The 23,156-nt window shown below is 40.9% G+C and overlaps 1 protein-coding gene across 5 annotated transcripts in view; it reads right to left on the bottom strand.

Moving 5' to 3' along the window:
* Positions 1-23,156, bottom strand: part of mrtfab (myocardin related transcription factor Ab) — a 52,841-nt gene that overhangs the window by 4,992 nt on the left and 24,693 nt on the right. For 4 of the 5 annotated variants that reach the window (XM_088016602.1, XM_088016599.1, XM_014997954.2 and 1 more), the window contains 13 exons: positions 14,940-15,005; positions 10,629-10,684; positions 10,263-10,338; positions 9,654-9,815; positions 7,303-7,466; positions 7,091-7,222; positions 6,372-6,440; positions 4,511-4,695; positions 4,029-4,200; positions 2,334-2,738; positions 1,249-2,196; positions 179-382; positions 8-100 (listed from right to left, as the gene is read on the bottom strand). In XM_088016602.1, coding sequence (XP_087872728.1) covers positions 8-100; positions 179-382; positions 1,249-2,196; positions 2,334-2,738; positions 4,029-4,200; positions 4,511-4,695; positions 6,372-6,440; positions 7,091-7,222; positions 7,303-7,466; positions 9,654-9,815; positions 10,263-10,338; positions 10,629-10,684; positions 14,940-15,005 — 2,732 coding nt within the window. Of the gene's footprint in view, positions 1-7; positions 101-178; positions 383-1,248; positions 2,197-2,333; positions 2,739-4,028; positions 4,201-4,510; positions 4,696-6,371; positions 6,441-7,090; positions 7,223-7,302; positions 7,467-9,653; positions 9,816-10,262; positions 10,339-10,628; positions 10,685-14,939; positions 15,006-15,169; positions 15,433-23,156 lie in introns of those variants that run through there. The other variant, XM_088016601.1, reaches the window with a different exon arrangement.

Raw genomic sequence — 23,156 nt, forward strand, 5'->3', positions numbered from 1 at the left:
ATTTGACCTTTTTGTCCGGTTGGCTCACAGGCTCAGCTACTGGCTGCTGTTTTGATTGGCTGTCGGTGCTGGGGAGTTTACTTGGACTGGACTGTAGTCTCTGTGAAGTGACAGACAGATGAGAGCTTAGTCGTTTCATGAAGAAGATGCTGCAGCTCGCTCTGTGGCGGCCCTTTACCTGCAGGGTGATGCGTCCATTGATTTTGGCCAATGAGGACACGCCGTTCTGCCTGTCTCTGGCATGACCGGTCAGAGCGATCAGGTAATGGTTGCCGTTGCTGTCGGTGACCAGCGTGGGCATGCCGTTGGCCTTGAGGTCCAATGCGATGGCTTGGGTTTGGAGCGGAGTGCCGTTCTGCTGGTTGATGATGACTGGAGTCACCTTGAAAAGAAAAAGATGAAAAAAAAAAAAATGTTTACCTGATATTTATTGACTCCAACCTAGTGATGGAATTTATTGTATCCTTAGTGTAAAAAAAATCTCATCATAAGGATTTTGATTTATAGTCAATTCTATAAATTTCAATTAACAAAATAAATATAAAACAAAACCGACAGTTTCAAGGGAAATGTTATTTTTAACATTTTCTCCACTGTTTCATAAGAGCACGAATAGATACGAGTAATATCAAAAATATGATTGAAGGTCGTTACTGTGTGCAGCTTATGAAACAAGTCACACTTAACGTAAATGACGTTCCTAAGAAGCATATTTTAAATGGGAAAGTTTTTCAAATGTTCATGGTGACAGCCATAAAGTTACCTAAAAAATAAAAATAAAAATTAGGGCCGGAAAATAAATCAATAACAATATTATATTGTCATAGACGTGTGATCAATATCAGTAGACGATGCGTCTGATAGAATGGCTTTACCAGCTCAACTTATCACAGTCAGCTAAGAATTAACTAACTCTCACTCACTATGGTTACCTAGCAACAGCAGCAGTCTCTGGTTCTACCATCGTGCCTCATAACTGCTTAAAAATACAAAACAATGAGATGGAGTGAAAACTCCATGAAACAGGAAAAGTCACTCTACCAGTCTGGCAATGTTTCAGATATTTAAAACATTGATAAATATCGATGTTGACCAATATGAAACACCTATTCAGTGACGTGTTTTTCTGCCATATCATCCAATCCTAAAAGCATTAAATAGTCACAATAATATCACCTAATATTGGAATGAAAGTCCTCCCAGTAAAAGTCCATATCACCCCCCCTATTCAAACCACACCAGTCTCACCTGCTGGGCGCTCATCGCGGCCGTCTGCTGTTTGTGCTGCAGCCGCTGCTGAAGCCGCTGCTGCTTCCTCTGGCTCACTGCCGCCTTCTGGTTCTGGATCTGCACCTGAACCTGCTTCAGCTGCACCTGACTCTTCTGGACAGGGTTCTTCTGCTGAGCTGGGACGTCTACTTGTGTTTGCTTGACCTGGTTCTGCTGGGCCAGCTTCTGCTGGGCCTGGAGCTGCTTCTGCTGGGTCTGCTGGATGATGAGCTGCTGCAGCTGCTGCTGATGGAGCAGCAGGGCCTCTTTCTTCTGCTGCTGCTGCTGCTTGTGTCGGTTGGCCTTCCCCTCTGAGTCTTTCTGCAGCTTGGCCTGCTGCTGCCGCTTCTGCTGCTCAGCCTGCTGCAGCTGCAGCCGGTGGATCTGCTGTAGCCTCAGCAGCGTCTCCTGGGAGCACTGCATTGGCTGGGCCAGCCTCTTGTCCTGTGCCTCCTCTGTCACTCCCTCCATCCCTTTCTCAGGCTCCGCCTCCTCCTTCACGGCCAGAGCGGCGCCGTTTTGGAGCGCCGGCGGCTGAGCAGACGAAGCTTTTATTAGAGTGTGGAGCTTCGCCTCTGTGAGCGTTCTGCTCTTCTCGCTTCCCTCCTTCTTCACCACCACCGCCCCGGCGGCCATCTTGCCCTGCTCCAGCTGGGACCTCAGGGTCTCTACCAGCCTCTGCTTCTGCCGCAGCATCCTGGTTAGCTCCTCGATCTGCTTGTCCTTCTCCTGCAGCATCTGGTCCTTGTCCAGAGACAATGTTTCCATGGCTCCCGCAGCCAGGGGCTCTTTGGCCGATGACTTGGATACGCTGCAGGAGCTCTGGATCTCCTCCTTGACGACGGAGTAAGATTGTGGGAGTGACGCCATGTTTGATGGGTGCTGAGGAGAGGGGTGGAGCGTGAGCTGGGTGAGGGGAGAGGTCACCTAAAGGATGGAAGAAAGAAAAAACTGTTAGTAAAGGACAAACAAACTGATGCTGATTTTCAGACTCTGCAGAGGTCACATTTGCCTGTGTGAATGTAGTCTAATAGTCTAACGCTGACAAACAGTCCAAGCCTCACCATTTCCCCAAACATGTCCCCATTGCAGCTCGTCTCATCGGGACTCAAGCCGGCCAATGAGCGTTCTGAGGGCGTGGGCGACACCGGAGGGCTGGAGCTGGTGCTGCCGAACCGCATGACCCGCCCCGGGACAGCCTGGGCCAGCGAGGACAAAGCCAGCTTAAAGCAGGCGCCGTCCGCCGGCTGGTGGTCGAAGGTGGGGGTTGTGTTTGAAGCCGATGTGGTGGTGTTGGTGGCGGCGGCAGAGGCGGAGGCCTGCTGGACCGACTGCGCCGCGGCGCTCTTCAAAGCCGCCGTGGTGTTGTCGTTTTGCTCTTGGTAATTGCGGAGCCTCTCGATGAGATCGTTCTTGGTTCCAGAGACGGTCAGGCCGCGCAATTTCAGTTCTTGTTTCAACTCGGCGACCTGGAAGAAGAGGAACAATGAGGAATATCTCACCGCATGCAGCTGAACACTGAACATGTGAAGAGAATCGTCTGGGATTAAACTTGTAGAAATGTCATTCAAAAGTTGACAAGCTAACCCTTGACTTACATCACTCAATTGGATATCATACAACTTATCTTGCAACATACATGCGCATACATGCTATGCATTGAGTCTCAAATGTCGGTGGTCAGAAAAATGTTAGAGTAACGCAAAGAGTCAGAAAAAGGGACGCAATGTTGTGATATTGTCTATACTATGACTAATGATAAAGAATTCAAGGATATCACATTTCACATTAAGTTTTAACAAAAAAAAATAATTAATTGAGAAAGTGGGTAGTAGGTCAACTATGGTAGCTTGACTTTGACAACATGAAAGTGTACATGTGTTGAGCAATTTGGTGTGTTTCAGTTAACACTAAAATAAGACGACCCACACTCCAGATCATCAGTAGAGCAGATGCTTAAATGAGTTAATCAACCACCACTGTGTTCAGATGGCCGCTGATTAATACAAAATAAACATCAAGTCTCAAAACAAAAAACTGTAACAGACAGAAGGTTCTTTTTTTAATGTAGTGTTTTGTGTGGGAAATGTTTGCCTGTTTAGAGATGTTGTAATTACTGCACTTTTGGATAGCGAGAGCTGTTGTCAGTCAGTTTCCACGGCAACAGGTCTGTGTGTGGAGTAAAGCCGACTAAGCGAGACAAACAGTAGTTTTGAACTGCTGTCATTTCTAAAAGTTCAATACATGCAAACTGCATCATTTGTTCATAGAACATTGTGATATTCAAACAGTCATCAAAATATTTCATAAAGTCTAGGAGTATATCTTTCAATTTTAGTAAATTATGACTCCTACTTCAGCAATTACATCAAATTAATGTCCAATATAAAAGAAATTTGTTTAGTTCTCTCTTGCATCTTGACAAAACCGACAGAAACGAAACTGCTTATAGATTTATATCTAGGGAGAAAATGTATTTAACATTTTAAAACTTTGGCAATTTTCTCAGCTTTAACTGAAGCCATATTTTAGAGCACAAAGACGAGAAACAAGCATTTTTGTGGCAGACTCCTGCTCAACCCGCACTGGAACAGTCTGGTTTCATGGACATGACTCTATGAATAGCAATGGTGCCTTCAGGTGTCCATCACTAGCTCTAGTGGCCAATAGCCGCTGTCCAATCCAGTTCTATAGTTCAACAAAAGCTTAGTTGTTAGAGATAAATAAGCTTCACCACAGAGTAAAGGTGCTGAATTTACTTTGAATTCATCCAGGTTGGCTGGAAGTGTGGTGGGTTTGGTTCCCGCCGCTGCAGCCTGGCTCTGACGGGCAGCTGTGGTCTGAGCTGAGGGGGCCGTGGTCGTGGTGGTGAGAGTCGTGCGGGAGGGGGAGGGGCCTGAGCTGGAGGAGGGAGGCTGATCAGCTTGTGGCCTGTGTGGTGAAAGAAAACGGCACAAAGTTTCAAACATCTCTCCTCACAGAGGCGCCCATCAATGCAAATAAAACCCAGATAAAGCAGCTGCTAACAGCACAGTCCAACACTACAATCAAAAACTTCAGCTTCCCCCGTCTGCGTCTGCACCACAGGCAAATGTTTACCGACACGCAACATCAAAGGATCGTTTTTAGCTCGCACTTCTGCTTTTAATGACACACTTTGTGAACTTGTTCTAAAATGAGCTAACCACAGCAGAGGGGAGGACACCCATCAGTCACACACAAAGCTATGCCGGACGCTCACTTAGGAGGGGCGGGCAGGATGGTGTGGTAGTTGTAGTGCTGCTGCTGCTGACTGAGAATCTGCAGCTGCAGGAAGAGCTGCTGCTGCTGGAGCAGCTTGGCGTAGGACGAGTCCATCTGAGGCGGGCGCTCCTTGTCGGCCTTCTGGTCCGGAGGGATGTACTGGTGGTACTTCAGCTTCTTCACCTGTGGGGCGGAGGACGGGACATGAGCAACTTTCGCCATGAGAGACTCCGTCAAAGCTCGGAGGCTTTCCTTACCAAACTATTACGCAACGTGACACATTCAAGTTTGTAGACCAACAAACTTGAATGTGTTTTATTGGAAGTTTATGTGATCGATCAACACAAAGTTGAATGGCTATCAATGCTTTTTATTTTTAAAAGAGAATAAATAAATACAGCAAAACCGTCAGAAGCGGCGATTAATCTGATTAGTCGTGAGGACAAATTATTCAAATAATTGTCAACTAATTTAGTAATTGATTAATTGTTAAATGGAGTATACAGACTCAAAAAAGGCAAAATACTGAAAGAACATCATATTAGGAGTAGTAATTAAGCCAAAATTGTAAAACAAAAACACATTTAGCAGTAAGTTCTACCCAGAGCTACTCAAGTGGTATAACTCTAGCTTCCCCAGATTCAAATTATGCAAAAAATAATTTAAAAATTTTCCATTAAGCACTTTTTGCTATCGAATTATTAACTGGTTAATATAGAAAATAACCAACAGAACAATAAACTGTATTGATGCCAAGACAAGCAGAAAGGGCCGAGCTTTTCACATGTTGATGATTCAAGTATCTTTTCGCTACACGTGCATCTTTCACTACAAATGATCAAGTGTTCACTAAATGAAAACTGTCATTTTATTTTAGGTTATATACCGTTTTTCTTATTTAAAAAAAGGAATTTTATTATTAATTTGTTTGCACCTTTTAATGCATTTGTGTGTCAGGAGGATCGCTTTTACAAGATGTCAAAAGTGTAATAAAATGTACAAAATAAACATATAAAATATATTGGTAAATAGCGGTCATCAGCTAGAAGAGCCGAATTAATATCAGATATCAGCCCAGATTTTCATATTGGTACGTTCCTACTTAAGAAAATGTTTCCAGGTTCTTGGATTTTTGTAGTTTAGATCTGAATAGAAACTGAAGATTAAATTAGACTAAACATATACTTAGTTTGGATGTATTTAATGTGCAAGAAATTTTCAATATTCAACTTGCTGATCAGAGTAAGTTATGGGGACATTGGCTGATGGCGGCTGACTGATGCGTTTCTACTGGAGTCAAAGATTTGCAAAACACTTTATTTCTACAAGAATATACAATCATGCATTATGTTACTCCTGTGATACACATAAAACCCCAAGTAAGTGAATGCAGTTTGTGACCATGATGTCACAAACACAGATCTGGTAAAACACAGACAGATGTCCGACTGTGTCAGTGTTAAGTTCACTGTGGTAGAACAAAAAAACAAAACAAAAAGAAAACGGTATTCGTTCCTCTTTTGATGCAGAGTTCTCTGAAAAAGAATAATTAAGGTCATGCTAAAATGTCAACGTTACCGAGAAAAGCCTTTCTATGTATTTAAAGGAACAGACACCAAAAATATCAGAAGTCCTTCCCATTTTGATGTTTCTCACAGTTTTGAGGAATAATTTTAATAAAACAGAAACTGAAATTAGGCCAAAAAATGAATAAATAAAAAAATCTTTTAAAGCTGAACACAAAAAACAAAAAAAACGGCAAAATAAATAACTAGACAATTGGTCACTTTCTCAATTTTCATCAGATTTCCAAACATTAAAATCACAATTTAATGAAGAATAAAAAAGTCCTTCCTGACCTTAGGTTTGTTGTCCTTTGGTTTCTTTGATCTCTGTGGGGGGCGGTCTGAACTCATCTTAGCCTGGGACTGCGGGCAAAAATGGGATTTGGGGATGGAGGGAAGTCAACAAATTAAAAACTGAGGAAAGGCGAACCAGTAACACCAGCTCTAATAACAGAGATCACTTCAGAAATGATCAAATCTGAGGCAAGTTTGACACCAAATGCTTTGTTAAACATATATAAATTTGACTTCATACTTTATCGGCTTGAAATTGGGCCTGTCTCTTTAAAAACTATTGCTTTTTCTGAAACTCCACCTTCAGGAAGTCATCACAACATGGCTCCTCTTTAACGCTTTAACAACGTTTTTACCAGTGTTGCTCTGATAAGTAGCTCATATAATGAGCTCAGCAGGTGTGCAGTTCCACCAGGTGTTTGCTAATCGCTGCTGGCTAGTCTGAAGGAGCAGAATGGGCGAGTCACAGATGAGTGCTGCTCTGTCAGATAAAAGCTTGAAAAATGTAGCTGCGAGGGGAGGAGCCATGTCTAGAAGGCGGGGCTAGGTCCACCCAGACATTTTGCACAGCTCCCACGGAGATGAAAGAATTTCTCAAACATGAATGGAAAACATCAAGGCAAAACTCCATGAATGTTTTTGATGAGGGAATAACGTTATAACATGATGATGTAAAAAAGTCTGCCTTACATTACACTGTCCCTTTAAATGTTGCGTACCTTGAGGTGTCCAGAAGACAGGCGAGAGCTCAGCGCCAACCCATTTGTTATTTTTGGCAGTGGGGGGGAGTCCGACAAACTGACCAGAGGTGGAGGAGGCGGAGGAGGTGGAGGAGGGGGCTGTGTGAGAAACTGAAGACGTGGCTGTGGTTAACGGCGCGGAATCTCTCCCGTGATTTGCTTCATTCGGCTGGGAGGATGAGCTGTAATACCTGCGTGGGGGACATGTCCCCATTCTGGGCCAGCACGTGGGATGGGGACAGCTGCGTGACGGCGCTCAGCGGAGAGTCGTGATTGGCTAACTGGTCAGGTGACAGAGCGTCGCTGCTGTCTTCGTCTAGAGAGGAGCTCTCCCCTCCGGCTCCCTTCGGGGAATCTGCAACGGAACAAGAGACGGATTCTTCAGGTTGCCGTAACAACAGCTGGACCTTCGTCTTCCTCAAACACAATCCGAAAAATGTCGCAATGAAGTGACTTTAGAGAAGTTGGACAACATGTTGTGCTCTGTGGCTGCTCTGTCGCAACGTGGCTGTGGTAATGCTTCAGCCAGAAGTGAGCGCTTTGTTTTTAATGCTGCAGCTTCCAGCAGGAGGATGAATCCTCCCGTGTTTCTATATCCAGCAGGGAGGGAAACCCTGGTCGTTCTTATTGCTTCTCTGACGTGAAGACAGAGTTTGTGGTGCAACAGCTCAGGAAGTCCTTGGTACACTGGCAGCAGCAGCCACTACAGGGTTAAAAATGTTCAGCACGAATACTCCTTCACCTTCTGGTGTCCAGAATGTGACACCATCTTCCTGGATCAGAAGGTTGGTCAAATCTCATGAATTTACAATAATAATAATAATAATAGTGGTTTAAGATTTGTGAACATAATTTTGTCACATTCTAATCACAAACGGTGTATTTTTGTGGGCTTTATGTAGAGATGCACCGATCAGATATCAGCATTTGTATCGTCTCCGATATTGAAAAAAATTCTAGATCGGGTATCTGTGACGATGTTCTAACAGGGGAGATGTATTCCATCTAATTCTATACTTTGTGCTCTGAGCGACATCCTGCTTTTATTATTTTACGTTACATTTAGAATTCCTAATAGCACTTTCCAAATCATTTAAGAAAATATTTCCTGCACAAAGTCAACTTGTTTTCGTTTCAGTTTATTTACTTTGCATTGGCTGATTGCACTGACTGAACAAATTAAAGTTGTTTTTACGTTTGACCAAGCTCAGATATTGCTATTGGAAATTTAAAAAAGTTTATCAGTGCATTCCTAATTTTATGTGCCAGAACAACAAAAGGAAAACGATATTTAGGATTTTCTGAACGCTCTACTTTGCAAAAAAAGCTGAAGCTCAGTGCGATTAGATACGGAACCTCTCTCAACAACACTTCTCATGCCTGGCCACAAATACACGACTGAATATAGGTGCATCCATGCAACATGGTGTGGACGATTTTATTTACCAATCAGTGGACATCTAAAGGAAACTTCAGAAAAGTAACTAAGTAGTTTTGAATCTATTTTGCGTAGTCTGGTTCTTTGGAAGGTCGTGTATCAAATAACTACTAAAACAATGGATGTTTTAGAAGCTTTTCCACTGAATAAATTGCATCGAACTTCTAAAAGTAGCAGTTACATTCTTAGGAATGTAACTTTTTTCTTGTCATTAAGGTGGAAATTATTATTTTTTGCACTGCAAAAGCACAAAACTCTACCAAGAATTTCTGGTGTAGTTTCTAGTAAGACAAAACTAACCTACAAGTAACTTTTCAGCAAGATATAGGAGCTTGTTCAAGGATAATAGTTTATTGATATTTATGAATAAGTGGTAGTTCCACTGGCAGATTGTTTCAGATGGGAAAAAGCTCCTATTCTGTTGAAAAGTTACTTGTAAGTTAGTTTTGTCTTATTTTCAGTAAACTAAAAAATTTGCAATAGAAAGTAGACCAAAAATATTCTGTAAGATGTAATAGTTACATCAACATCCCACAGAAGAGAATGTATCCATCCTCTTTTTACAAAGGTTTTTGAGTTTGACGAGGTTTTAACATTCAAAATCTAAAAATATATTTAAAAAGAAAATTGTGTTGTTTTTTTTTATGACAAATTTGCTATGGTAAATATAAATGAAAGCCGTCTGTCTTCTTTTCAAAACTTCAAGTAACTTTTACGGTGCAGAACAAGTTTTGTTCATCTGGTCTGAGGGTTGAAATGGTTCTTTGGATTGTTAAGGCTGCAGACCTCTGGTCAACTATATCCAACGCTAATGAGATCCACCAAAGCTTGGAGTTGCAAGTCTTGGTGCAGTTTTCTGGCCGATAACCGACCTTTAAAAAGCCTGACTTCGTTTTCGGCCTACACCCATTTCTTCTTTTGAATATAGCAACAAACTCAGCAAGCTGGCAACAGAGGGGTGACTGTTGACCCTGCTTATAAGGTCACCAAGTGTGAAAAAAGGTCTATGAACAGGAAATGATTAATCTGTGTACATCTGAGGTATGTAGCAAAATAAACTTTCATTTATTAAACTTAGTGTTTTCAGTGTGCGTCGGCAGTTACCCAGCAGCGAGGACTGCAGAGGGCAGCTGACAGACAGGATGTTCTTGTGGACCAGCTCAATGGGACCGGGCCGGTGAGAGATCTTGTCGTTGAGGTCATCGGCCAGCCGCGCCCGCTTCAGCTTCAGCTGCTTGGCCTGCAGGGACGGCTCTGCCGACGTCTCTGTGGAGGACGCGGAAAAGAAAGAAAAATCACCAGCTGATTGGTTGTGTTCTCCAGAATGACCGAGATCCACCCAGGTGAGTGAGCTTGTGCTTCTTTCACAATGGGAAATGACAAGGAGTTTCTTTTAAAAGTCTTGCAGAAGAATTGTTAAAGAAATACTGCTAAAAGGAAGTTAGGTTTCTGAAGATTGCAGATATTGAGCAGCTAGGGGTCTGCACCACTTCCTTTATTTGATTTCAAACTGAGTTTAAAACCAAAAGAACAAAATATACAGATGGTTGGTGCCGATAAAAGCAAAAGCAATCGACGTTATTAACCCAATTAAGACTGCATCTATTGAATCCTTTTAAGAATCGAGACATGATTCTTGCAGAGAAATGAGCAGTATTACATAAAAGCTTAAGTTGAGTTTTACACATTTTCTCATTTTTCTCGTATGCTCACCCTCCAGAATGTGCATCCTGACCAGCTCAGAGCGCTCCGGACGACTCCGGATCTTCCTCTTCAGGTAGTCCTCAGTCTGAAGACGAGCAAATAACAAATTTGCTAGGTGGTACAGGGCAAATGTACAGCACAAAGCCTTTTCTTCCAGAAAAGAAAGTGCACACTTCCAACACTTTGTTTCAACCTTTACAAACCAGAAACTGTTTGTCACAACTCTACCTTAACCTCCCTGCTAAATGCTCATTGATATTACCACCAATAATCCAAACAGCCTCTAATCAATCACTTATTCTGCAGGAAAGAAAAGGAGTCATTTTGTGCATAAAGCTGCTGCCTCAGTAGAGGAAACCCACGGTGACTGCTCACCCTCGCTCGCTCCAGACTCCTCCGCTGTTCGTGAAAGGCTGCAGGGCTCTTCAGGGCTGCATGGAGAAGCAGGATGAAAAAAAAAAAAAAAAGTTAAAAAAAAAAAAAACACAAAACAAAACAGCAGATAAGACGACACTCGGACTGGGATGACTGGCAGCTCTCGCTTCAACAAGCGAGAACGCACAGCGCTCTGGCTGAACAGCAAGTCAAAGCAGAAGTAGCTGCATGTAGGGAAGGTCAGAAGTGCTAATTCAAACCACAGACTAATGACATTTCAGCTGAAACCTTCAAGATGTCTCTGCTACAGGATCCCCACAATATGATCCTGCCACCAGCAGCAATTTGGACTGTTAGTCGGTAAATTACTGGGAGCACTTTAAGTGAAATCCTGAACTTAGATAAATTAATACCCAAAATAAGAGCTGGTTTAGCGAAACAAGATAAGAAATTAGCATATGGAGCTAACACTTCTAGCTAATGTCAGGTATTGTATTTATGTCGTTTTCACATTGAATTATCACGTCAAATTTTCTCTTCATTTAAGCCTGTCAGAATAAGCAATAAATAAATTAATCTGTATGATAAAATAAAAGCAGTGCAATAATTTTCATTTGGACAACAGTCGTTAAAGAGACGCTCCCCTTCAATGTAACATTTTAAGGAACGGCAAACATTTGACACCCAGCGTGAAGTAGTTAGCTCGCACTACCTGCCACTTTTGCCTGTCTTCCCTGTCTGAGCTGAATGGTGATTTCAAATGCAATTTTGGTTACAGAAACTTCAAAATCCACTGTAATTATTGCCATTTTTGGTTATTTGTTCATTTTGGATATTTGGAATGTTTTCTGAATTAATGCTGAATGTTCTTTAGAAGTCATTTTTTATATATATCTTTCAGTGGGGACTTGCATTAATAAGCAATTATTAATTATTATTATTATATTAGTTGAAAATGCTCTCAAAATGACAATATTATTATTTATCACAACCATTTCTGGGACAATTCATCGTCCAGCAAGTTTTGTTAACTTCATGGTTTAGTAGAAGCAGAAGCATAACAAAAAGAACCAAAGTGTTAGCATAAGGATATTGGGAGGGCAGTGGCAGTTATGATGTAACGTAGCAAAAATCTGATTGGCCAACAGCTGGTGAAATCCCAGCCAAGGGTGTGTGAATGAGGACAGTGTGACTAGAGGCAACTGATGACTGGGTGGGGGATCTGAGGCAATCCGGATGACAACAGCTGAAGATTAAACAAACTTGCGTACAGGTAATCAAACAACAAAAGGTCAGGAGGTCAAAACGACACAAAGATAAAGTAGTCTTTATTGAAACTTTGCTAAGCAAAAGAATTTGTTCTCTCACCGACTGGACAAGGAGTTGCTTTTTATTGCGAGTATAAGTGGTAGCATCTGTTTATGCTACCAAGGTTTCATAACTATTATTATTAAAAATAATAATTTTTTAAATTCATAGTAGACATTTTCTTTGGACAGACAAAATGTTCCATGAGAATAGAAAAACATACTGGAGGGGAAAGTGGCCACAAAAAAAAAAAAAAAAAATCACTGATTGGTGCATTTCAGCCAGTAATAAAAACCAGAATCAGAATCATATAGAACACTTCAAAACAACAGCCTCCTCCTTTTGGGACAACTTGGTTAAATTGCTGAACGAGGAAAAGAAGAAGCGAAACGTTTCGGAACAGCTATTCCATGAACTAATTAGAGCTTTCACTTTCTTTCAATGCCCTCCATGTTCCTACAGACACACACAGCTCCACAGAACATCTTCTGGATCTTCAAATCCTAGAAAGATGTAATGCATCCAAGAACAGCTGATGCTGTTTGCATTGTTTAATTTCTGTTCACTTTCTAATGAACTCTTAAGCTTCACAATGACAGCGACTGGGTGGACGTGGGTCAACTACCCGAGTCAAGAATATTTCGACAGACTGTGGAAAGTTACTCATTCACACTGCCCCCAGCTGCTAAAACCAAGGTGAAACCTTGATGCTGGTTCTCACCTTGAACTGCTTCCACCACTGCAATGATGCAATCATGCTTTTTTCATGTGAAAACATCAACAGCGATCAAGTAACACAATCTAAAAGTCTGTTTGCAATTTTTTCAACAATATCCATACATAGATATGGCAACTCATTTGAATTGTGGTCGAATTTTTACTTAATAACTAAAGGGCTCATTTGATCCGAAGATACCAAACGCTTAAGGCGAAATGACAACAGCAACAGATACAGTAGCCACGTCTACAAAAGTTGAAGAAAACTGACAATTCCTGTTCAGCTTTGCACCTATAGGCAGAACAACGTCTCAGTGATCTCCCTTAAAGCTATGCCCTTCTTTAAATGTTTATCTATGCAGCCACCCTTGTCATAATGTTATGCCTATGTTTTCCTTTTCTATAGTAATGTGGAGAATGTGGATAAACATCATCTGGTTTAGATTAAAAAAAAGTTGTCAAACAAATTACGGTTTGCCTTAAAAGTGTCACAGTGGTGTTCAAAGTAGGGGTCGGCATCCAGATGGAGGTCACAAACAAACAAATTTGGGGTCAAGCTAAGCAAATAAAATTGTAATTGTTTACTGTATTTATGAGAGAAATAAACAACAAAAGACATTGCTTACAAATGCATGAGAACAATGCTGTTTTACTAAACCTGTGTAACTGAGCTACTAATAAACACATATATATTCAACCCATAGTCAGGAGTTTTTAATAACTGCCTTCAACCAGTCTCTGATTGAAGGCAGAGACTGGTTGAAATGATGTCTGTGTTAAAAAAGAAACAGAAACGTTATAAGTTGTTTCATCGTTTCTCTGTATTGGACCAATATCAGCTGATACTAAACCTCACATATCTGCATCAGGATAAAAGTGGATCGGTGCGTCCCTAACTCCAACCACACAAAACTTGTTACTCACCAACATTGGCAACTGAAATTTTACTTTACTCCTGGAAATAAATCCTTAGGTTCATATCACGAGCCAAAACGTTTACAGAAATACTGCTTATAGTGACACAGTTGGATTGTATGGGGGTTTTCGCTTGAAACGAAAAATGAAAAAGAAAAGAAAAGTCAACATATTAGGGTTAGCATGCAGACTTGGCACAAAAAGATTTACAGTTTTTATGCAGGATGATAATCTGTGCGAAACTGATGGCCTCTGCTGGGCGGCTGTGGCTCAGAATGAGGAGAAGTCATCAGAAGATCAGTAGGGTGACTGCTTCAGACACAAATGTGTTTCAACCCCCCATCCCCCAAAGAAATCAAAATAAGCTCTGCTTAGAGTAAAGATCAAGACTAAAGAGAAGAAACAACTGAATGAAAAGAGTTCTGACTGCATCAGGGCTAAGAAGCTCTGAAATAGTCCTTTGCTCTAAAATGTGAACACGCAAGCACTTCATGCAGACATAAAAATAAAAAAGGGTTTTTTCAAGTTTACCCCTTCTTTTAATAGCTGCTTTTAACTGTCTGGTCACGCTAAATAAAGCCATGGTAAACAGTAAATATCAACTTCTCTGTACATCTCTCCATACTGAGATCACACACAGAAGATGCAGTTAACACATCCTTGGTGTGCAACACTGACCGCTGCCTTCGACTTTAGACCTGAACTAAAACGCTTGATAAAAAAAAATTAAATGAAATGGCACTCTATGTCGAAACTAACAGGAAAAAAAAACATGAACCAACTGCCTCTTGTGTTGTGTGTAACTCATGAAACAGGAAGTGCCTGGAGAAGAAGAGGAAGCTGCCCTATTTGATAACACAAATTGGTGCAGAAAGACGCAATGTGTGCGATGTATGCGGAATGTACTTATTCATACCGATAACACAGATAGGGGCCAACATCTTCAGAAGAGAAGTGAAGAGAGGAAACTGCGATCTGACTGTTCGCAAAATGTCATTGAAGGCTGGAGGTTTGAGTTCGCAACAGCAAATAGTCGAATTAAAGACGGAATTAAATTGTAATGTAACAAAATGCTCAACAGTGCCAGTATGCAGCGCATGCTGATACAGGAAATAGAAAAAGCTAAACCCATGACCTCAGTTTAGGGACACGGAAACACTATCTGAGGCACATCAGGAGGTAGTAACCCCCCACCCCAAAAAAGCAGAAATTCACCAACATTTGTCTTAAGGTAACACTGATTATGCATGAGGTTTTCTAAGGAATTAAACTGCATCATCTGCATACAGTCAGATGTGAAGGAACACAATGCAAGTTCAGCGAAACAGACAAGAAAACGGTGCAGTTTAGAGATTCAAAATGTGAACTTACGTGGCATGATCCCCTGGCTGACCAGCTCCTCTCGAGTGCGCCTCTGCTGAAGTTTGAGCTGGAGGACTGCATGGATCCAGAGATGGTGAGGAGAGAGAAGAGAAGAGAAGAAGAGAATCAGTCACAACCGGCAAACGGAGGAAACCGCAGAGATGGAGCTCTGAGCAAGGTCAGCAATCCATCCGTCGAAATCACTCGAATAAATGTGGTCGAACAGAGTTAAGGAGGACCTGCACTCTCCGCTAGCCAGCTCATCCTCCCAGTTCCCCCTTCTTCATTTTCTCTCTTTTTTTTTTGAAGTCAAACAGAAGGCGGGTACAAAGTGGGTGTAGACAGACTACTATGCACTTCCTGTTTCTAGGGGGTTTTCTTTTTTTTTTTTCCTCTATCAGGAGTTTTCAGATGTGTGAAAAAAAACCTCATTATGCATCAAAGAAATGAAAAGCAACTACAACCTAAAAGATCAAAGAAAGTAGGGCCGAAAAAAAAAAAAAAAAAAAAAAAAACCTGACATGCTGGATTGTAAGCAGACCAGTTCTGATTAACAGGTAGATGTAGCATGTGGGCTGACTGCAGCGTCATTTCAAAACAGGAAGTACTCGTTACATAACTGAGCAGCAAACAGAAGGAGCTCTGGAGAAAACAATGCTTGGCAAATGGAGCGGGACCTCGTTTAACCGTTCTGTACGCAGCATGAAGATCATTGATAGTTCTTCAAACTGGCAATGAAAATAGATACATTTTTTATTAGGTCAGCAACATGAAACTTGATTATGATAACATCTGATGGTGTATATAAACTGAATTTCATCCTTCACCGCGATACAGAGGAAAAAACAAAAGTGATGCCGACTTTGATTATAAACTAGTGACTGAAAGAAATTTGCATGAAGCAGCGAACACACTAGTTTATTAACCAATACTGTGATGGTGAGTGTGTTAATCTTGGCACACTGTTGGGTCTATTTTGGTGACTCTTATTTTGAAGTATGAAAGGAAGTTGCTCTTTAACTACCCTTTTGTGTTGACAGAGGAACCATTGTTTTCCCCAGTGTATTATTAGCCTGCTGGGCCACCAGGCTTTACTTTCCTCCCCACCAGGCTAAGTATTTATTTATTTATTTTATTCAAATAGAGTAATTCATAAAAAACTTAAATTGTTAGTTTTAACAAAAAATAAAAATAAAAAATGTGACTTCATCTTGTTCTTGAACACATCATCGTGGATGTATCGCTATAGCCAAAATTAAAGGATCAATGCTGGTACAGTTACACTCTGATCAAAATAAACAGGTCTTGTTTTGTGTGCATCATCTTTCCCCGCTGGTGTAATGTGTGTGTGTGTGTGTGTGTGTGTGTGTGTGTGTGTGTGTGTGTGTGTGTGTGTGTGTGTGTATATGCAGTAGGACACACTGCTGAAGACTCCCAAGCATTTGTGGTCAGCCGTTATGTCTGCTACTTTGAGGACACCCTGCACCTGTCCCTTCCCACTTATAAAGCAACGTCATTGGTTAGCTAACCAGTTAGCTGCTGCTATCACAACAATTCAGGGCTGGCGTGCAACACTGAAAGCCCTATGAATTACTGTGAGCTCTAAGGCCTCTTGATGTCATTCCTAGGCTCTTACGGTCATCACCGGCTATCCCGGCGCCCCTCTTATTTTAACAAGTGTGCATGCTTTACATCCTGGGCCATTAGTCGAACACCAGAGACTCTTCCCTGGAAGCAGAAACATGCCAGTGACGTTAAAACAGATCTGGACTTGAAGATTGGGACTCACAATCTTATTCGCCTCCTTCACAGGCACATAAAAACATAAGGGAGCTCTGGCACGTCGGTGCAAACCGATGATGGCATGGTGGATACGCTGTACTTCCAGGGAAGAAGTTTATTCTGGGAAAGAGAATCCTACACTTCCCCTCTATTCTTATCTCACCATACACCCCTCCTTACAGTCAATAACTTATTTATCCTCTCCAGCTCTCTTTCGTCTTCCTATCTTTATTCCTAAAGTTTAATCAAGAGAGGGTATTTCAAGGCCAAGTCTGTTTATTCCAGAGATACTAGCTTGAAGAGGCTAATGATGAGAAGAAAGCAATAAAAACAAACCACAAGTGACTGTAACACTTCAGGTATCAACAGAGCAAAGCTGCCGAAGAGCCAAACAGATCCAGTGAGAACACTTCGTTTTCAGCTGGAGCACTAAAGACAAAACATATGACGACTGTAAAGTGTTTGTCCTCAAGTCTTAGCATAAACTCTACACGGGTATCAGAAGTTAAAAGCAAACTCTGTACTAATGGGGAATTTGCATACAGGGAAGGGCATTCCACCTTGGACTTGTTCTCGTCTTGCTACTACATCAAACTTCTACATACTTTATTTGGATTTCAGATGATAGACCAACAGTCTTTTCTTGTGTACATCTCTACCGGCTTTGCTACAGACGGAAGGTTTTGCCCGTTCTTCCTCACAAAACGGCTCAAGCTCGGTCAGATTGGATGGAGAGCATCTGTGAATGTCAAATTTCAAGTCTTGCCACAGATTCTCAGTTGGATTCAAGTCTGAACATTGACTAGGCCATTCAACCACATGAGCATACTGTGATCTAAACTATTCCATTGAAGAACTGGCTACATGATCAGAATGTTTAACATGTTTCTCCAAGGACTGCCCAGTGTTTAGCTCTAACCATGTCCAATAAACTCCCTGCTAAAGAAAAACATTCAAACAGCATTATATCACCCCCACTACATCACACACCATCCTCACCATGTTTCACAGTCATGCGTAGTGTAATTTTTCTCCTACATATAGCATTTTGCATGTAGGCAAATTGTGGATCACCTTCCATGTGGTTGATGTGTTCTTTATCTCAGCAGTGGATCTCTACAGAATGACCACAAACCTTTCAGCTGCCTCTCTGATCAATGTCCTCCTTGACTCAACTATAAGTTCATGTTAACTCCCATGTCCTGGTGCTGATATCGAACTGATACAATGTCAGCACGACTCATACGTTTTTAACTTGTTTTGTAGCATGGAATGTTAGAAAACATGGTTCTACTCAAACAGAGAGCAATAGTCAACAACAACAGACAGGAGAACGACTGACCTGTTTATTATTATCCAATGGGTCTGAGTGCAAGATACAAGCACTGCTGGATAGAAACGCTGGGCTAAATGCTGGTAATTAGATGCTTATATCGGAGATTTTAGATGCAGGCTGATGTAGTCAGATACTCATTTTTTTGGGCTGACATCAGACCAACATCTACGGTATATTGAATTGGGTCACCCCTAATGGTTCCGTTATTCCCCTTTGAATTTTGGATGACAGATAAAGCAGTCTTGTAAATTAAATTACACACAGATGAACTCTATGTCCAAGGGGTGTCCTTATTGCAGTTTTCTGGCCGATTAAGATTTTTGTCTGAAAAGCTGTTAAATTTAGCAACAAAGTTGCTGAGTTGGCAATAATGGGTTGACTATCATTACCTGGGTTGATCCGGTGGGTTGGTTTGTCTGTCAGTCCTCTCTCACAGCAGAACAGAAGGGGACAGTGGCTGATTTTCAGATGCTTGTGGAGGTAGATAAGATTGATAAGATCGGTTTCACGTGCAAGTATCGGTCGATCGACGGAGCACCCCTATTATTTATATTCTTTAAAAGGCAAAACACTGGATTTTAATTAGACCTGTAAGAGTAAAGAGAACTTAATTCAAATGTATGCCACCTTTTACAGATTTAGAAAAGAATAGAAACAAAAAACATTTATTATTTTGCTTCCCCTTTGCAGTTATGCACTACATTGAGTTGGTCTATCACATAAATGAAACACTGACCAACATATTTGACATGTATTGATTAGAGGTGTGCCGATCGATCGGTCACCGATCATAATCGGGCCGATTTTCGTGAAAAAGTGCATGATCGGTGATCAGCGATCATTGGCTCTTGTTGCCGATACCGATCATCTCATTTAGCAGCCTGCCTGTGCAGCTGGTCTCCTTTTTCCTTCACTCTGCGCAAACGCACAGCAACAAATCCTAAGCGATGTGGAACTATAACGCACTGAGTGAATGGGGAAGTTTGCGTGTTGTGGGGAAAATTGAAGCAGGTCAAAATGCATCAACACAACGAAGCTAATATGAGTACGACATAAAAACAATGCCATACTTGACGGAGATTGGCTACATCGAGGCTCACTGCAGTAAAAAAGACATACGGAGGATCAGATAGCAGGTAAAGCAGCGCACAGCTACAAACTCTCACCCGGATTAGCATGACGGTCAGAAAGCTAAACAAATAACCTGCAAAATTATTTAAATCTTCGAGCTGCGATGTAAGACGCTGGTTCTGCTCTCCTGTTGAACCGCTGCTACGCTACAGGTAGTAATATTTCACAGACGGAGCTTCGCTTCTGCTCCACCTGGTAGTGACTCTCACACCAAACCTCTGCTTAAAGCTGCAGCATCTAACTTAAAAAATAATTTTTACATACGTATTAAAACTTTCACTGTCCTAACATGAGACAGATAATTTCTAAAAAAAATAATCGATCTCCTCCCTGATCTGCATAATTACTCCGCTCAGTTAGAAACAGCCAATCAGAGCTAGCAGTAATCAGCTAGCCGCCATGCTATCAGGAAGTTTTCATTCAGTAAATCTGGATTGTTTATTGTAATGGATCCCGTTTTTGCCTTTGAATGTTAAGTTTTATACTTGAATTTTTTTGGCAATGTTGAGAGGTTTTATTTTGGCTCTTTGCATTATTTAGCCTCTTCAGAGCCTTCATATGTTATCAGTCTGTTGTAGATAGTATTATCAATAGCAGTACAATTTGCACAATGCCTGTTTTGTTTAGTTTTCTTCTTGAAAAAAGTTATTAAAAACAAGTTTTTGTCTAAATTAAGGTGAATTCATGGTTCCTTTTTCCACATAATGTAACCGGTAGTGTTTATGATAAAAAATAAAAATAAAAATAATAATTATGTGATCGGTATCGGTGATCGGCCCTCATGGGTGATCGGTATCGGTATCGGGAGGAAAAAACCTGATCGGCACATCTCTAGTATTGATTTTTGTGATGATGAAACTCATCAAAATGTAATTCTTGCTTCTTGTTTTCTCAATTGTTGACTTTGTATTTGTGTGTTTTTATGATATACAGCGCTTTGAACTGCCTTGTTGCTAAAACATGCCATGCAAATAAACCTGATTGATAACGTCCCAATAAAGTTAAAGACTTTCAAAAGGTATGAATACTTTCGGGCAGAAGATGTGCTCTTTATGCTTTGCGGATATGAAGAAAGAGACCCAGTATACTCTCTCAGACTTAACCAGGTTTGAAGGCCATTTTGGTTAAATTGGGAAAAGGACAAAAAGGGCAGTGGGGATTTTTATTGGGATTCTGGGACACCGGCAACGCTCCTTCGCTGCTGTAGTCACAACAAGCTGCAGCGAAGGAGCTCAGAGGGCACGATTCACAGTCTCTAGGAGCTGCAGAGGAAACGACAGTAGACCACAGTCTGAGCGTTTTCTAAAAGAGCAACAGGATGTCACCTTTTCACTACCATGTCTCAAAATTCTAATTCTTCACACTAAAAGGAGCTTGTAGAGCTTTCTGATAACTGTACAAATAAAGTACAAAATATATTTTTGATGAAACAAACTTGGGAGAGTGATTGTGTTGCAATCACTTCAGAAAAGTCTGAGATGATTAAAGGGCCCAGAAAGGAACACTGCAAAAACATAAAATCTCACCAAATATTTTAGCTCTAGTTTCTAGCGCAAATATCTTAATATATGTGAAACAAGACAAAACTAAATTACACAGCACTTTTTGGCAAGATATAGGAGCTTGTTTTAAGTCAGTAAGTACTTAATGTTGATAAAAAAGCACTAGTTCAACTGTCTTGTTATAAGATTATTTCACTTATAACAAGACATTTTCCCCATGTTATAAGTGAAACATGGGGCATTCTCTGCCAATGGAACTAATACTTTGTCATCAATACGGAAAAAATTATTGATTTAAAATAAGCTCCTATATATTGCTGAAAAGTTTCTTGTAAGTTAGTTATTCTTAATTCTATTGTACAAAGATACGACTCAAAGCTCGGCCAGTAATATTTGGCAGGATTTTGTTTTGCAGTGTTCTTTTTGTAAAGCACAGTTTCCACCCTAACAAGTAAAGTACATCTAGATTTAAGTCAATAACTCCTCAATATTGTTGAAATCTACCAGTTCCATTTGCATATTATTTCATTTAGAACATGGATTATTTCACTTGCAAAAGTGAAATAATCTGTTTTTTCATCAATATTAAGGAGTTACTGACTTAAAAACAGCTTTGATGGCTTGCTGAAAAGTTACTTGTATGTTAACTTTGTCATATTTCAAGTGTCCTAAGATATTTGTACTCGACCAAAAAAAAAAAAAGATTTAGTGTTTTTGCAGCGAAGAGCCAACTGGGTTAATCCTGTGGCGCCGACGTCTCAGTAGATCTGATTAAAGATGCCTGAGTTTGTCACAGGCGACAGGAAAAGAGGACCGAGGAAGTGAGCAAGCATCACAATCTCAGAGATACGATTGGCTGGGTGACGTTTTGGCACCTGCACTGGAAATACTCAGCTAAAAAAGACGAGCCCGTGCATGAGCTCATCTGTTGTACGTTCTGTCGGAGTCTACCGCACGGCTAACATTCCACACACAACACAGCAGGGCAGCTAGAGGGCAGGAGCAAGGCCAGGTTGAGGGCGCACACACACATACACACACACCTGTCAGTGGCTCCTACTGCGTCACGCTGCCGCACCGTGGCGACAATAAAGGGAGGCGAGCTGAATACAGATCATCTTAAAAGTTCAACTCCCAGCTCTGCCAGACTGCGTTTGGGTTCAGCTTTCTGTGAACGGATCATGTCAGATGATAAAGCAAAACACGACTCCTCTCTGCTTCTCCTCCGTCTTCAGTGGTTCTAACCTCACAGGAATGCTTTGTGTCATCTGTGCTTCTGGCTCGTGCTCGTAATGAATGTTGGTTATAAACAGTTCTTTCTGCAGCATTTACGCAGATCGGACCAAATTAGGGGGTGTTAGGAGAACGTTTTTTTTTCTTTTCTTTTTTTTCTTTTTGTTTTTGAAAAATAATTTTAAAAAAGCATGTTGGTTGACATTTTTTGTGACATCAGTGGCATCTAAACTAAAATAAAGAGGAAGTATTAGTTTTACTGTTATTTTCAATACTTCCTTATGTGTTTAAAGCAGCTGGGGGAAAATAAACAGTTAATTTAACAGTTTTATTTAGTAGTATGCATCTACCCACTTGTAGTTTTGTTTGTTTTAGTGATCTAAAGCCGTTATGTTTTTATGATAAAGTTCCTCTTCAGTCATGCATCCACCAACGTGACTTAAAAACTTCCCTGATGGACTGGAGATGACTCACAATTTAATTAATCTTTATCTGGATCCAAAACACACTCAGAACTCCCATACAAAAGTATTCACACCCAGTATGTTTCATTTCATTTTGCCATGTTAAAACTACAAACTTCTATGGATCTTATTTTGATTTTGTGTGACATTTCTTAATGAAGTGGAAATAAAATAGCTCATCTTAAAATACGAGCTCCGGGTGTCATTATCCTTCTTGAAAACGTTCCCACAGCATGATGCTGCTGCCACCGTGTTTCATGTGAACAAGAAACTTCAAGGGCACGTTTCTTCTTCACAATATGAAAACAAAACTGGAGTGATGTCAGATTTTAGTGTAGGATTTCTCTTTTGCAAAAGACTAAAAGTAATTTTTGCCCCTAGGGCTCAACCCGCGCGTTTGTTTTGGTTGCATTTACCCAGAATGCTCTGTGCTTTTGTCCACTTCCTGCTTTTGAAGCAGTCCAATGCCCACTCCAAATGTGTTTGAATACACATATGTATTCAAGCTGTGCCACAGTTCACTTCAAACGAACAGAGAGGTTTTAGGTGGACCAGAGTTCGCTTTTTTGGTCTGCATCCATTCGATTATGAATTCCTAAGTCCAAAAACAAACCAGAATTTCTAGGCAAACAGACTGTCGTTTGATTTAATCAGACAAGCTGGGCTGGTCTATGCATCATTGACTCAATTCCCAAAACGGCCCACATTGGTTTGGCCAATCATATAAAACTCCAATAAAATGCATGAAACCCTGTAATGATGTGTCAAAGTATGTACA

Source organism: Poecilia mexicana, unplaced genomic scaffold (genome assembly GCF_051168715.1).
Source record: "Poecilia mexicana isolate PSO_F unplaced genomic scaffold, ASM5116871v1 scaffold_19, whole genome shotgun sequence".
Classification (NCBI taxonomy): Eukaryota; Metazoa; Chordata; class Actinopteri; order Cyprinodontiformes; family Poeciliidae; genus Poecilia; species Poecilia mexicana.